At 54.8% G+C, this 14,112-nt stretch overlaps 1 protein-coding gene across 1 annotated transcript; it reads left to right on the top strand.

Annotated features, from left to right (window-relative positions):
- Positions 1 to 524: 524 nt before the first annotated feature.
- Ctsd (cathepsin D) lies at positions 525 to 12,622 on the top strand. Its single transcript, XM_075972825.1, has 9 exons — positions 525 to 860; positions 2,908 to 3,067; positions 4,877 to 5,000; positions 5,566 to 5,684; positions 7,178 to 7,398; positions 11,005 to 11,127; positions 11,381 to 11,525; positions 11,617 to 11,715; positions 11,803 to 12,622. Exons 1-9 carry the CDS (start codon positions 793 to 795, stop codon positions 11,968 to 11,970), a joined length of 1,227 nt encoding a protein of 408 aa, XP_075828940.1. The 5' UTR covers positions 525 to 792; the 3' UTR covers positions 11,971 to 12,622.
- Positions 12,623 to 14,112: the final 1,490 nt, after the last annotated feature.

Genomic DNA, 14,112 nt, shown 5'->3' with positions numbered 1-14,112 from the left:
CCCATGATGGAGAGATGGAGCCCGGCTCTCTCCAACAGCACCTAATTCAGTTGCTGACACCAAGCAGGGCATTAAGGAGTGAGTTCGTGACGACCCAAAGTGTAATCACAATCCTGTCCTCTTCTCCCTGTGCGCTCCCTTCACCTGCCTTCTCTGCAAACTCACAGATCCGGGACCCTTATATCACTAAATGCATGGTCCCAGGACAGTGTGCTACATTCTGGATCTGCATGCTAGGTGTTCTAGCCCGAGGAAGAGGGGCATCGCTCTGGGGAGATGAGTAGGCAGTAGACCTTTAAAAAGAACGGAGGATGCGGGTCCAGAAAGGCTCCAGGGAAAGAACACAGGAAGGAAGAGGCTTGGGTTTAAGCTGGTGTCCAGCAGAGGGTCAGGGCCCATCATCTAGTTAATGAGAATCTCAGTTCTGCAAGAAGACAGGTAGAGGGGGAGGGACAGCGCGGAAGGAGGGGCTCCCCCCCCACGGACGCTTCCGGGACTAGGACGGGTGCGGTCTTCCTTCTCCCACGTGATCAGCATCCAGGAATTCTCTGGTCCCGGGAAAGTCTGCGGGCGCGCTCCAGATTGGCAGTACGCAAGCCTGGAGCAGCGCACGCCTGCGCCCGGGAGGTGTTGTAGGCGGTTCCCGGGTCGTCCCGCCCCGCGCCCGCGTCCCACGTGACCGGTTCGGGGGCAAACAAGCGGTCAGCTGACTTCACGGGACTGCGGCGTCATCCCGGCTATAAGCGCGCGACCTTTATCATACAGCTTCGCTCTTGCCGGGCCGCCGCTACCATGCAGACCCCCGGCTTCTTGCTGCTCGCCCTCGGCCTCCTGGCCGCGTCCGCCTCCGCACTTATCAGGTGAGGACCCGGCCTGTTCCGGTGATGTGGGGCCCGTCCTCCGGATTCGCTCGTGCTCCAGCGGGTGCTAGAATGCACCTGTGCTCTCAGCCCGGCCTTCCACAGAGCCCTGCAGACTGTGGGGCGAGAGACTCAGAATGCAGGGGTCTCCTGGGTCCCCCTTTACTCCTGTGGTCGGACGGGAGGAGACAGTAGGGTGGCCACAAATGAGTTTGGCTCTAACCTACCCAGCACGGGGGGGTTTCCGAGGAGCAGTGCTCCACCATGGGTGGGATTGTGGTGACTACCAACTCAGCTGTGGAAGTCGGAATACCCAGTCTGCTCGTGTCCCCCAGAACCTGGGCAGGGCTTTTCTTTTAAGGGACCCTGTTTGACAGCTGTGCACTGGTGTTTACTGAGCAGAAGTTTACTCAAAAATGTTCCCACTGGTCCTGGGTGGTGAATCTCTCCTTCTCCCTCCTAAGTCGCACAAGACCCCAGAGAGAGGAGGAATGGAGTGGCTCAGTTCAAATACCTTGGGTCTGAGGTCAGTCCCATAAGGCGCCTCTCAGGCCTTTGGACTCAGCCTTTGTGCTAGATGGGGTCTTTGTGGTGGCCAGCTTCTCCCCACTCTTTGATGGAGTCCTATTGTGGCAGGTGGATGAGGCCACAGGCTGCTGGGGCAGAGCTGGCTCAGCCGGCTGGGCACCAGGGCTGGGTGGGAAGAAGTACAGCCTGTAGGCTGCTAGCTGGGGGTGGGTAGCCTCAGTGGAGCCATTGTAGGGAGTGGCCTGGGCTTGATCCTGCCCTGGCCTTGCCCTCCCTACCCTCAGGCCGGTCTTCTCTGAGGAGAGGTGGTATTGCCAGTGAAGGAACTCCAGACTCCCAGGGACTAGGCACCAGAATCAAAGCCACTCTTATGATCCTCGGGACCTTGGGCTGTTGGCATGTTTCTTGGCCTCTGCAGGATGTGTGCCCCCCACCCACTCGCAGGCCAGAAGCCTGGCTTCTTCCGGTCCACCACTCTTAGGCAAGACTCCTCCTATCTCTCAAGAGCACTCCCTCAGTGTGCCAGGAAAGGCCAGCTGTGACCTTGAATACAAATTCCCCGGGCAGGGAAGGTTCACCAAGTGATTGCAGACTCAGGCCAGCTCCCCAGGAGCAAACTGGGGGTGGAGAGGTGACCTGGAGGACGGGTCAGGACACCTCACTTTGCTGTCTAATGGGAGAATTCCCTATTATTGGGCTGCAGCAGGACTACAAGGAACACGTGTGGACCACGAGTCTGTGTGGTGGCAGGACACGTAGGTGTACCTGGGTTAAGGTGCTGGGCTTTATGAAGGGTAGCAGGGCCAGTTAGCAAGCTCCTAACTGACAAGAACCCCCAAGGGAGGTCAGGATGATACTGTCACTGCAAGCCTGGGGTAGGGGGCACATCTTTGTGGAGTTCACTTGGCAACAGATATCACTAAGGGCCACCAAGTTCAGTAGTTTAGTCCTGGAGCCCTGTGTGCACCTTGCTTTGGATGCAACTGTGTCACCGCCTTCTCCTCCTGCAGGGTTGGGTTCTCCAGGGCACAGGGCACAAGTGCCTGGCTACACCCTAAACACAGCCCACTAGCCACTAACCCAGGAAAGACTAGAGTAGGCTGACAGAGAGGACTGGGGACCAGTATGTGTGTTGTTTGCCTCTGAAGTGAGAACCACCTGACAGGGATGTGGTTGGTGAAGGGAAGGGCTGGGCACACTAGCCTGTGCTTGAATGTGGGGAGCAGGGGGCAGGCTGGAGCCTTCTGTGACGGTGAACTGAGGAGTCTGTGATGGTGATGGGGTGGGTCACTGGGCCTGTGGCTTTGGGGCAGGCGTTTGTTAAATGTCGCGGCCAGTTTGAGATACACGGTGTCATCTCAGTGGACATATTTTGCTAGAAGCACCGAGGAACATGGTGGTGGGGAGTCATTCTGCACTAAGAGGCCTGCCCTAGCCTGGCCCGGAGTATCCTTGGGTGGGAGGTGGGAGGACAGCAGTCAAAGCTGTGTCCTAACACACTCCTGTCCCATCTTGACAGAATCCCTCTGCACAAGTTCACGTCTCTCCGTCGGGCCATGACGGAGGTGGGCGGCTCTGTGGAAGACCTAATCCTTAAGGGTCCCATAACCAAGTACTCCATGGAGTCACCTGCCGAGACCAAGGAACCAGTGTCAGAGATACTCAAAAACTACCTGGATGTGAGTAGGGTGGTATTTGGGGGGCTTGATTTGAGGGGTGAATGTGGAAGGGACTAGCTCCCTGGGATCAGAGCACTTAGTCGGCGAGGTGGGCTTGCAGGTTCAGCCGTGCCATTCCTTGCCCAACAGCTCTTCATTCCTGCCACCCTGCAACCCTTGCTCCACCCACCTTGACAGGGGCCTAAGGCTAAAGGGTAGGTTAGGGTGGCCTTGCTTGGTCCCTGCAGAAGGTTCTTCCTGGGTCTTGAGCTTTTTCCTTTGTTTTGTGTGAGTACTCCTGAGCCTAGGTTCCCATGCAGGATGGGCCAGTGCTTGGTCATTGAACTACATCCCCAGTCATGCCCTCCCCAACCCCACATTCAGTCTCGAACACTGACTTTTCGGTTCAGAGCTGGCTTTCTAGCTCAGAACTCTCAGGAGCATCCCGTGGTGTTAAACCCTGTCTGCCCTGAGCCTGCCCTAGGGCTGGGGGAGCAGTTACTGGACCTATTTAGTTGTAACTTGTTGGAACCTGTGTATGCGTGCTTGAGTGTGTGTGTGTGTGTGTGTCCCAGGCCTAGGCTGATCCCCTGTCCCAGTACCATCACTTTGTCATCCTCCCCAGAATCTACCTCCTCCTTGCTTTTTTTAGGCCCCACCCCCTTCCTGGGAATTGAACTGATTAGGGCGTTGTACATGGTGGGCAATTGCTCTGCCACTGCCCTCTGTACCCGCCTCTCTTGTATTTTGAGATAATTGCCCAAGCTAGCCTTGAACTTGGAATCTCTTATCTTGGCCTTCTGAGCAGTTGAGATTACAGATCTGGCTCAACAGCCCACTGTCTCTGAAGGGAAAACAAGCTCGGAGGGAAAACATTCTGAAAGTCCCAGCTCTGTGGAAGGCTCTGGGCCAGAACCTGGCATCTCTTATGCCCCTGCCTCCAAATTGTATAAGCCCAGGGTGGCTGTGCAGCCCTGGGCTTTGTGGCCCACTGGGCCGAATTGGCAGTGCCCTCTGTCTTGTCTGTCCCGAGCTGTGGCAGTGACAGGAAGCATGAGGAAGGTGGAAGGTCTGTGTGTCTAGGTCCAGCTGGCTAGTTCCTATATACACACACGCATGCACACGAAGTACAGTTTGCTAAGCAATGCTCTCTCCCCAGTTACTTCTCTTGGTTTTCTGATGCTACCTGGAGTTAAGTGGAGTTGGACCCTGGGCCTTATATACACCAGTGGCTCAGGCTTCTTCTGGGTCAGACAGAGTATGGGTGACCCATAGCCAGTAGTTAACAACTAGTTTTTCCCTAAAAGGGATTTGGAAACTCTTGTGTCTGCCTAGTCCCTGGAGTTGGCAGCCCTGGAGGTCCCTGCTGTCTCTGAATAAATGGGAAACTAAGGCCAGACTTCTCTATGAAGCAGTGACCAAGTTGAGGCCAGTACCAGTGCCTTCAAGGGCACCCATCTCACCATTGATTCCACAGGACAGTCTCAGGACTAAGGCCTCTCAAACAGCAGAAGGGTCCTCCTGGCTGGTCTTAGGCATCACTGGGCTTGTGGAGGGCCAAGCCCGCCTGACCATTAGTGTCACATTAGGTAAAGGGACCCAGATGTTTGGAGTTCAGTACTGGGGTCTCAGGTCCACCCTTCTAGAATCTATTCTTTGTTAAGCTCCCTCCCCTTCAGGGTCCAGCAGGTGGAGATAGATGTGCTAGCTGAGGTCTGCACCCCAGGGTGCTCCCTGCCTCAGCCTGGGCCTTTTAGGCTTGGTTTCCTAGACAGCCAGAAGGCCTCTCAGGTAATCTTCTCACACTTCTGAACATTGTTCCTCCCCTAGGCCCAGTACTATGGCGAGATCGGCATTGGGACCCCCCCACAGTGTTTCACAGTCGTCTTCGATACCGGCTCCTCTAACCTGTGGGTCCCCTCCATTCATTGCAAGCTGCTGGACATAGCCTGCTGTGAGTCTCCCTGAGGTCCTCTGTCCCAGCACCCTGCCAAGGATCTAGAGGAAAGACTAAAGGCACACCCTAAGGTGCCTGGCTCTGCTGTCTTATACTATCCGCCATGCTCAGTGGCCTTTGGAACAACCAGGATGACAGAGGCCCTATTGTGGGGGGCCCCTGAGCAACTGGTATTGACTTCCATTTCTCTGGAGAGCTGGGCTTCCAGCCCCGTCTCTTTGAAGTCCAACCTTTCTGGGAGGCTATGGGAGGCGGGTTGGGCTTGGGATTTGCAGATACTTAGATCCAGATCACCTCCTGGGCAGTGTTTTTCCACCTGTCCACTACATCCAACAGCCCCTGCTCTCCGGCTTGGCCCTGAGGTACCCACTTACCCGGTCTGGTCAAGGATGGAGCAAGCTGAGTGCTGGGCCACCTGTAAGGCCAAGATCACAGCCCATGGCCCACGGGGTCCTCAGTATGTAGGCATAGGTCATGGTCAGAGGCTTTTGGCCCCACAGCACCCCAGGGAGGCCAGAGACTATGACCACGCAGATTAACGGCCCTGCCCCCCTCCCTGCAGGGATTCATCACAAGTACAACAGTGGCAAATCCAGCACCTTTGTGAAGAACGGCACCTCCTTTGACATCCACTACGGCTCAGGTAGCCTCTCAGGGTACCTGAGTCAGGACACTGTGTCGGTGAGTTCCTGCAGCCTGTCCCAGACTTCAGAGGCCCTGTTGTGGCAAGGGGTTCATCTTGGGAGCACCTCCAGCTGAGGAGAGAGGGCTGCTGAATTTAGGAGGCTGTGTTGGGTGGTAGGGAACAGAGGCAGACCTGTTAGATTAGGATGCTACTTGAGAAAGGCCCTGGGGCAGGAGAGCCCAGCATGCTTGGAAAGGAAGTGGGCAGGACATGGGAGCGGGCAGCCTTATTGTATGTAAACTGGAGGGATAGCCAGGAGTGAGTGGGAGAGACAGAGCTGGGGCATGCGGCGTTGGCTAGTGAGGACTACAGCCCTGAGCAGCTGCTGACAAACCCTGGCCTGACCAGCAAGCCATGGGCAGATCTGCTGCTTGTTACTGGGGTTGGGGGCTCTGGCTGAGGAGGACTGTTCTGGATACTTTAGTCTTTTTATTTTTTGTTTTTCGAGGCAGGATTTCTCTGTATAGCCCTGGCTGTTCTAGAACTTGCTCTGTAGACCAAACTTGTGTCAAATTCGGAGAGTTCCACCTGCCTCTGCCTCCCGAGTGGTGGGATTAAAGGCATGTGCCACCACCGCCTGGCAGCCATCAGAAGGTCTAGGCCAAGAGGCCAGGCCTGGAGATAGAAAGGGTCCCTGAAACTTGTCGAGGCTGAGATGGGTTGGAAAACATTGTTCACGCCAGAACGAATGCTATGAAGGAGCCAGGAGAGAGTGCGTCTGGGATGGGCTCTTTGTCTGTTTATAGGGGGATCGTGTAGGCCAAGCCTTCTTCCTCGAGGAGAGGCTGTTCACCACTCATGAGTTAGCATCAGGACAGCAGGGTTGTAGGGGTCAGAGGGCAGGAAACTTCAAATCTCAACTGGGCCCTTTTGGGGCTGGGAGTCCAGCAGGCATTCTGTTCACCTGGCCTTTGTCTGGAGAGCGACACCTTGTTCCTATGAGATCAGAGCTCTGCCCTTTCCCCGAATGTAGAGGGCTCCTTGTGATATTTCTCAGGGGCCCCTCAGCACACAGGATGTCGACCGCCCGCATTACGTCCTTCTGACATGTCCTCGGCAGCAACTCTTTCCATTTCCTGATCTAGTTCTGTCGGCAGCCTCAGCTTGGTGGGGTGGGCGGATGGGAGTGTGGCTTCAGGGTGGCAGTTGCTGTGGCTTACGCAGCTGCTCAGGCTTGCAGGCTCATCCCCAAGTCCAAGACAAATACAACCCTGTCGTGGTGGATATAGACATGGAGGGGTGTTGGCGAGGTGGGAGCTGAAATGCATCTCTGTCTCTCTGCTCCCTCTTCTCATCTCTGCCTAGCACAAAGACCTTGTAAGTCCCTCAGAGAGCTATAGTTTTTGTTGTTGTTGTTTTGTGTTGTTTTTTTGATTCCATGTCCTTGTCTCCAGTTGTGTGGCAATATTTAGCCCTTCTGTCTGTCCTCTCTGCTTTCTTGGCTGTCCTGAGAGGGAATGTCAGCTGAAACCTGTATTCTGGCCTGCAGGTGCCGTGTAAGTCTGAGCAACCAGGAGGTCTCAAGGTGGAGAAACAGATCTTTGGGGAAGCCACCAAGCAGCCTGGAATCACATTCATCGCAGCCAAGTTTGATGGCATCTTGGGCATGGCATACCCTCGTATCTCTGTCAACAATGTGCTTCCAGTCTTTGACAATCTGATGCAACAGAAGCTGGTGGACAAGAACATCTTCTCCTTCTACCTTAACAGGTGCAGCAGGCGAGGCGTGGTTCTCACCTTCCCCTGGGCTCAGCTCCAGGGGGAGGGATCTAGCTGGAACTAGAGTCTATGCTGCGGGCTTGGTCATGACATCAGACCTGAGGGTGTCTGGCATGCAGGAGTTACTATTATCTGCCTGGAAGAGAAGGCCATATGCCAGGGGCTTCAGCCAGGAGATGCTGGTGGCCTGAGTCAGAGTCTTGGCTGTTGGGGTCTTCCTCCTATGACTAGAGTCCTGAGACTGGTGAGAGCAGATGTGGTCTCCGCTTGGTCTTCTGGTTGTGGTCTAGGAGAGACATGGGTATGAGCCCTGATATGACACAACTCTGGAGCCTTCGCTGGGGCAGAGGCAGAAGTGGCGGGTGGGGGAGGGAGGACAGAGAGCTCTGGTTACACACTGAGAGTGGCAGACCTTCCTGTTAGCAGAGATCTCCCCACAGTACAAATGATACCCACACACACACACACACACAACCTTGCAAGGACCCTCCACCATCAGTTTCTTCCCTGCAGGCCTGTCTAACAGCTTGCTTCAGGAACTTCAGATAAGATGGACAGCTGGGTACATGGGGCTCCTGGGTGTAGACAAGGTGTAAGTAGGTGGCCTCCTGCTCTGAGCTGCTGCTGTTGATCACACCCTCCTTTTTCTGGGCTGGCTGACTTGCATGCCTCAGCTAGGGTAACCTCCAAATGCCCACTGCCCACTCCATGCTCTTTCCAGGCCTGACCCCTTGCTCCTGACTGTGGGTCACTGGCACTGTTCAGCCTAGAATCTTCTAGTTTTGCTTTTCTCTGTCTACTTTTGCCCCTTACTCAGCTCAGCAAAGTGACTCGTTAGAGGCAAGGGGCATGGGTGAATGGACAGGGTCATTGGACCCCCGGGCTCTGTTTTCCTAGTGCAGGAGGGGGCCCAGAAATTGACCAGGCTGGGCCTAGTGGCACATGCCTTTAATCCCCACACTCAAGAGAAAGGGGCTGGAGGTCTCTGTGAGTTCGAGGACAACCAGGACTGCATCATGTGCTCCAGGACTACATGCAGAGACACTGTCTGAAAATGTTGACCAGGTCACACAGATGTGAGACCTCTGTTTTACTTTTCAATAGTGGCCTTTTCCCGGGCCCATGGTGCACGATGACCGAGTGGTCTTCAAATACCACCTGCCTGTAAGTCCCAAGGCTCAACTGTAGGATCTCAAGATAACCTCTCTTGCTGGACTCTGTTTTCTAGGAGGAGCCCCCAGGCTCAGCAAGTTGGAAAGGATGTGGTAGCTATAGCTTAGGCCCCAGGGCGCTTACTCTGCCAGCCAGGTCCCAGATTGGTGACCCACAGGTGTGACTGCTGAGCAAGCAGGTGTGAAACCAGCAGAGTGAGGGGCTGTGGCTCTGTGACCCGGTGTGTGGGTGGAACTTGGATGAGGAGGGGAGAGGCAGGGCCAGGACCCATCATGTTTCCATCTGGGATTTCAGAGGTGATGACAAGCAAAAGCCAGGCAGGGTGGAGTCTGGGGCAGGAGAGCAGGGTGAGGCTCAGGGCCTCTGAGTATAGCATAGGCCCTGAAGAAGGCAAAGAGCCTGGTTAGGAAGGCCTGGCAGGATGGCAGATCCCAAAATGAAAGTTTTCCTTCAGTTTTAGGTGATCGTGCCCCAGGATGATCCTGGCCAGGCATGACACTCGAAGTCCTTTGCCCCTTAGCTTCGAGGTGACAAGCTCATACTTACTGCTGACATTCAGCACTGCAGCTACATGCCACAGTCCCTGTGTTCCACTTGAGGGCATTGCGATGGGCGTTTCCATGAGACAAAGGTGGGGAGTCAAGAGAAGGATTTGGAGGGGAAGCTGAGAGTGGGTGCGGAGAATTCCTTGACAGCAAGTGCTGTGGCCATGGATGGAGCCAGCTTAACCTCTCAGAGCTATGGCTCTGGCTTCCTAGAAGCCTGCCTTGAGTTTTGCCAGGCAGAGAGCATCCTTGGCCTTCAGCTCCAGCCTGACTCTAGCCTTGGCTTTGGCCACCCAGCCAGCAATCCTGCAGAGAAGGGGCAACTGTACCCAGCAGTGTAAATGAGACTGGGCTGAATGCCCCACCCTGGGGTGAATGGCTCCACCTTCCTCTTTCCTCTGGACCTTCCTATCCCTGTGAAATCAAGGATGCTCAACAGGGCAGCATGGCAGAAAACATGAATTGTGCTTAGGATCTGAGCCCTCGGCTGACTGTGCTCCAGGCAGGCAGGGCGCCATGAATGCATCGTGTTGGAAATGTAGACGGACGTGCTGTGTCTTTCCGCAGTATTAGAATTTATTGAATAGTGATAAATTTACAATCTAAATAGGTTTTATTTACTGCAGTTTGACTGGTAATCCCAGTTTTGCTTGATAGCCAGCCGCTGGGATCTCAGGTTTTTACTCCTGGTCTTTGCATTGCTGTGTTTCTGGGTGGGAGTATTTGCACGTGAGTGCAGTTGCCAGTGGAGGCCAGAAGAGGGTGTTGGGATTCCCAGGTGCTTTACAGCTGTTTGCGAACTTCCTGGCTTGGGTGCTGGGGAGTAAATTCAGTCCTCTGCAAGAGCAGTAAGCTCTTTTAACCACGGAGCCATCTCTCCAGCCACTTTTATTTCGATCTTAATTACAAATACTAACAGCTCACACAATACTGTCTGTATGTTCAGGTACAAAACAGCTAAGAAAGCATTCCAGAGGCCGCAGAGCCCAGAGAGGCTGCAGGAGGTAGAGTTGATACAAACACCAGGAAGAATGTAGGGAAAACCGCATAAGAAGTCTTCTGAATCACAGACAGAGGTGCCAGTTGTAGGTTTTGGCAGCGGGCCCTTTTCAGGGTCACTTTGGAAGTACACTGAGTTCAGAGGCAAGAGAATCTATTTGAGCCTACAGCCTGGGGACAGAATCAGGGGTCTTTTGCCATGGTAGTATTCCTGGACCAGGCTCGTGGTATACCTGCTGCATTTCTGCCTTGGGTGGCCTCTTTGGACTCCCAGGTGAGGGGTTTCCATCTGGTGTGACTGATAAGCTGGAGTCTGTTGGAGCTAGGATCTGATTGTCTCGATTGTTGTTTATCAGTTTGTTTCCTGGTGTGCTGCCGGATGGTGGGGATTTGTTTGTGTAAGTAAGATGTGAGTCATTCTTACTGCTACTTCACACTCAGCAGAATAACGCAGGCTAAGGATGATGCTTTATAAAGTAGAGAAACTCAAGTCTAGGCACAGAGCAGGTCCAGCTGTACTCAACAGCTCCCCAAGTCTCTCCCCCCGGGATGCCCTCCTTGGTTGCCCCACTTAACCCCTTTCCGGCTCTGTTCCACAGCCCCTGTTCCTTAACCCCTGTTCTCTGGCTCTCTGATGACCCTCCTGTCTAGTACAGGCCTTTTTTTTTTTTTTTTTTTTTTTTTTGGTTTTTTCGAGACAGGGTTTCTCTGGTTTTGGAGCCTGTCCTGGAACTAGCTCTTGTAGACCAGGCTGGTCTCGAACTCACAGAGATCCGCCTGCCTCTGCCTCCCAAGTGCTGGGATTAAAGGCGTGCGCCACCACCGCCCGGCTGACCCTCCTGTCTAGTGAGTGGAGATTGACGGATCCTTCTCTTCCCAGGGATCCCAGTGGGCAACCTGGAGGGGAACTGATGATTGGCGGCATTGACTCAAAGTACTACGAGGGGGAGCTGTCCTACCTGAATGTCACCCGCAGGGCCTACTGGCAGGTGCACATGGACCAGTGAGTCATGGGTGTGGCTGGGATTGGGAATGTTATGTAGGGGTGGCATGTGGGAAGCTGGGGGCCCTACCAGCCATTTGTGCTACTTTGCCATTTGAGTCTTCTCATTTTGTAACCCTGGACCATTCAGGGTCCTGCGGGAGTTGGTTGGTCCTGACAGAAAAGAAGCACGTGTCTCCAGGGCTGGACTAGACAAGCAGTGCCCCAGACTCACTGTGTCAGGGTGAGGTGACAGATGACTCTTGCCCTATAGGTTGGATGTGGCCAATGGCCTGACACTGTGCAAGGGAGGCTGTGAGGCTATTGTGGACACAGGGACGTCCCTTCTGGTGGGGCCTGTGGACGAGGTGAAGGAACTGCAGAAGGCCATTGGAGCAGTACCTCTTATCCAGGGCGAGGTAAGCCACAGGTCTGTGTGGGCTGGCCGGCAGGCAGAGGGGGGGATCCAGAAGCCAGACCCTCAGGACATGTTGTCTTTGTGTCTCTCAGTACATGATTCCTTGTGAGAAGGTATCCAGCCTGCCTTCTGTCACCCTGAAGCTAGGAGGCAAAAACTATGAACTGTCCCCAAACAAGTACATACTCAAGGTGAGTGGGTGCGGGTGGCAGTATGAATCTGGGATACCTTGGGTGAGGTAAGAGCCACGTGATGATGTGACCATTCTGGCCTTGCAGGTGTCGCAGGGTGGAAAGACGATCTGCCTGAGTGGCTTCATGGGCATGGACATCCCCCCTCCCAGTGGGCCTCTCTGGATCCTAGGCGATGTCTTCATTGGCACCTACTACACTGTGTTTGACAGAGACAACAATAGGGTGGGCTTTGCCAAGGCTGCCACACTCTAGCTTGCCCCTTGCCCCACCGGCAGGGAAACGGATCAGAGTCCAGTAGAGGAAGCCAGCCAGCCCCATCTTTCTACCTGCCCCGCTCACACACACACTCACACTCGCCTGGCATTGCTGGGCCCTTGGGAGGCCTGGCTGGCACTGGTCTAGCTGTTCTGTTCTGTGGTTCTGTCCCTGGGTTCAGAATGCTATCCTTTGCCTGTCTGAAGAAGGCCAAGGCCCACCCAGTATACAGGCTGCCTTGAAAGGCCCCTACTGGTTTGGTAGCTTGCCTTGTCCTGCTTCCGTTTTCTGCGGACGGGCGGGCGGCATTCCAAAGTAGGCAAATGGGTCTTAGGATCCCTCCTAGAAACCTTACCTGTCCCAGGTCCCTCACCCAGCCTGGGGATGACCAGGCTCCACTGCCCCACTGTCTGTATCCTGGCCTGACAGAGGCCTGAAGACCAGTAGGAAGGAGCAAGAGGACAGAAGCAAAAGCTATGAACCTGGGGTGTTACCTGGGGCCTGACCCCACCCACCCTGGAAAGCATGCCTTAGCCCGGGGCAGAGGAAGGATGGCTGACTGGTTTTGGCTGGCCTCTGCTGTGTTCGTTTTGGGCTAAGCAGCTGGGAGCCAAAGTTGGTATACAAATACAGTTGTTTTGGGCCTCTTTCTCTGTGTTGCTGTGCTCTGTACGCTTCCAAAATGGGGCCTGAGGATGGAGACACAGTGCTTCTGAGGGCTCATTCAGGGTCAAGCTGGCCTGGGGTGGGGTGGGGCTAGAGCCTAGGTTTGGCTTTCAGGGCTAGGCCAGCCCACAGAGGGGACTCCCAAGGCTCTGGCTTGCTGTTCAGCCTTGTGGGCAAGATGAGTCTGGCCTAGAACTGGCAGGTTCTGGGACCTCAGGCAGTAGTCAGCAGCCGGATGTGGCCTTGGCTGGAGACTGGGACAGGCGTAGAATTCTGGGGCAGGGCCTGTGTTGAATCATTTTCAGAGGTGGCCAGGCCAACACCTGCTATACTTTGCCAGGAAACCAGCCTGTCCCCAGAGAAAACGGAATGAGCCCCATAAGGGTATCTAGGGCTCCATACATTCCCATCTCAACAGTCAGTCCTTCAACTGTTGCTGGGTCTGTGGGCAGCCTTCCTCCTGCCTGGGCTTCTGCCAGAAACAGCCTTCTCCTTTTTTAATCAAGCCAGTGCTGAAGCCTGCCTGCCTGGGGTCTTTGGGTTCATCAGAAACCCCTGGTCATGGGCTGCAGTCACCGTACAAGCATTAGTGTGAAGGTTGGGTCTCGGGAGAAAAGGGGTGAGCCCAGCTACCGAGAGTAGGAATTCGTGAGTCCTTACTGGTAGGGCGGGGATTCGCTTTGGAATCAGTAACCCTGTCGCCTTGGAGTCCCTTCCCCACACCAGAAGATGCAGGATATAGGAAAGTGTGACCTTTGTCACCCTTTGGGGTTGTCCTGGCATCCTTCTCCTGCTGGACATTGGCTGTAATTGTCTCAGTGGGAGGCGTGTGGGGGACTATGGTACTGAGCAGTATCAAGGATTGCTGGAAGGCCAGTAAACATGTGCCCAGTGTTCTCTGAAATCCGAGGAGTCCCGCAGGGCTTGGCAGGACTTCTAGAGACTAGAGTTATCAAAGGCTTGTGCACCAAAGCTGAAGAAGTAGCTCCTCCCTCCCTTGCGGGCCTGAGGCTGCCAGGCCTTCCTGCTCTGCAGCCACCACTACCACCCAGGCTTGCCCTGAGGATGCCCCGGAATCTAGCTCAGGGTTCCAATCTGGTTTCTTCTAGCTGAGGATACCCTCACATCGGCCTGCAGTCCCTGGGAAGAAGCAGCACCCATGCTGCCTGTAAAACCCTGCATCCTAGCTTTCTGATGGTGGGTGTTTCTTCCCTTAAACCCCTGATCTGGTGGACAGTCAGGCATGACCATACCTGAGGCTAGTCCTTTCCTCACCAGTGGAGAGTTGGGACACTGACTCTAGAGCCCTGAAGCCGACTTTTGGGAAGAAGGCCTCCCGATTCAGCGCTCACCTTGTCAATGACCTTGCGCAGACCTGAGGGCCAAAGGACCCCTCTGCTTCCTGAAGTCTGAGTCCCACAGGCCAGATATGCCAAGGGCAACAGCTGACCCAGGTTGTGTGGCAAGGAGAAA

Source organism: Microtus pennsylvanicus, chromosome 5 (assembly GCF_037038515.1).
Source record: "Microtus pennsylvanicus isolate mMicPen1 chromosome 5, mMicPen1.hap1, whole genome shotgun sequence".
NCBI lineage: Eukaryota > Metazoa > Chordata > Mammalia > Rodentia > Cricetidae > Microtus > Microtus pennsylvanicus.
This window is presented reverse-complemented; position numbering and strand designations above follow the sequence as displayed.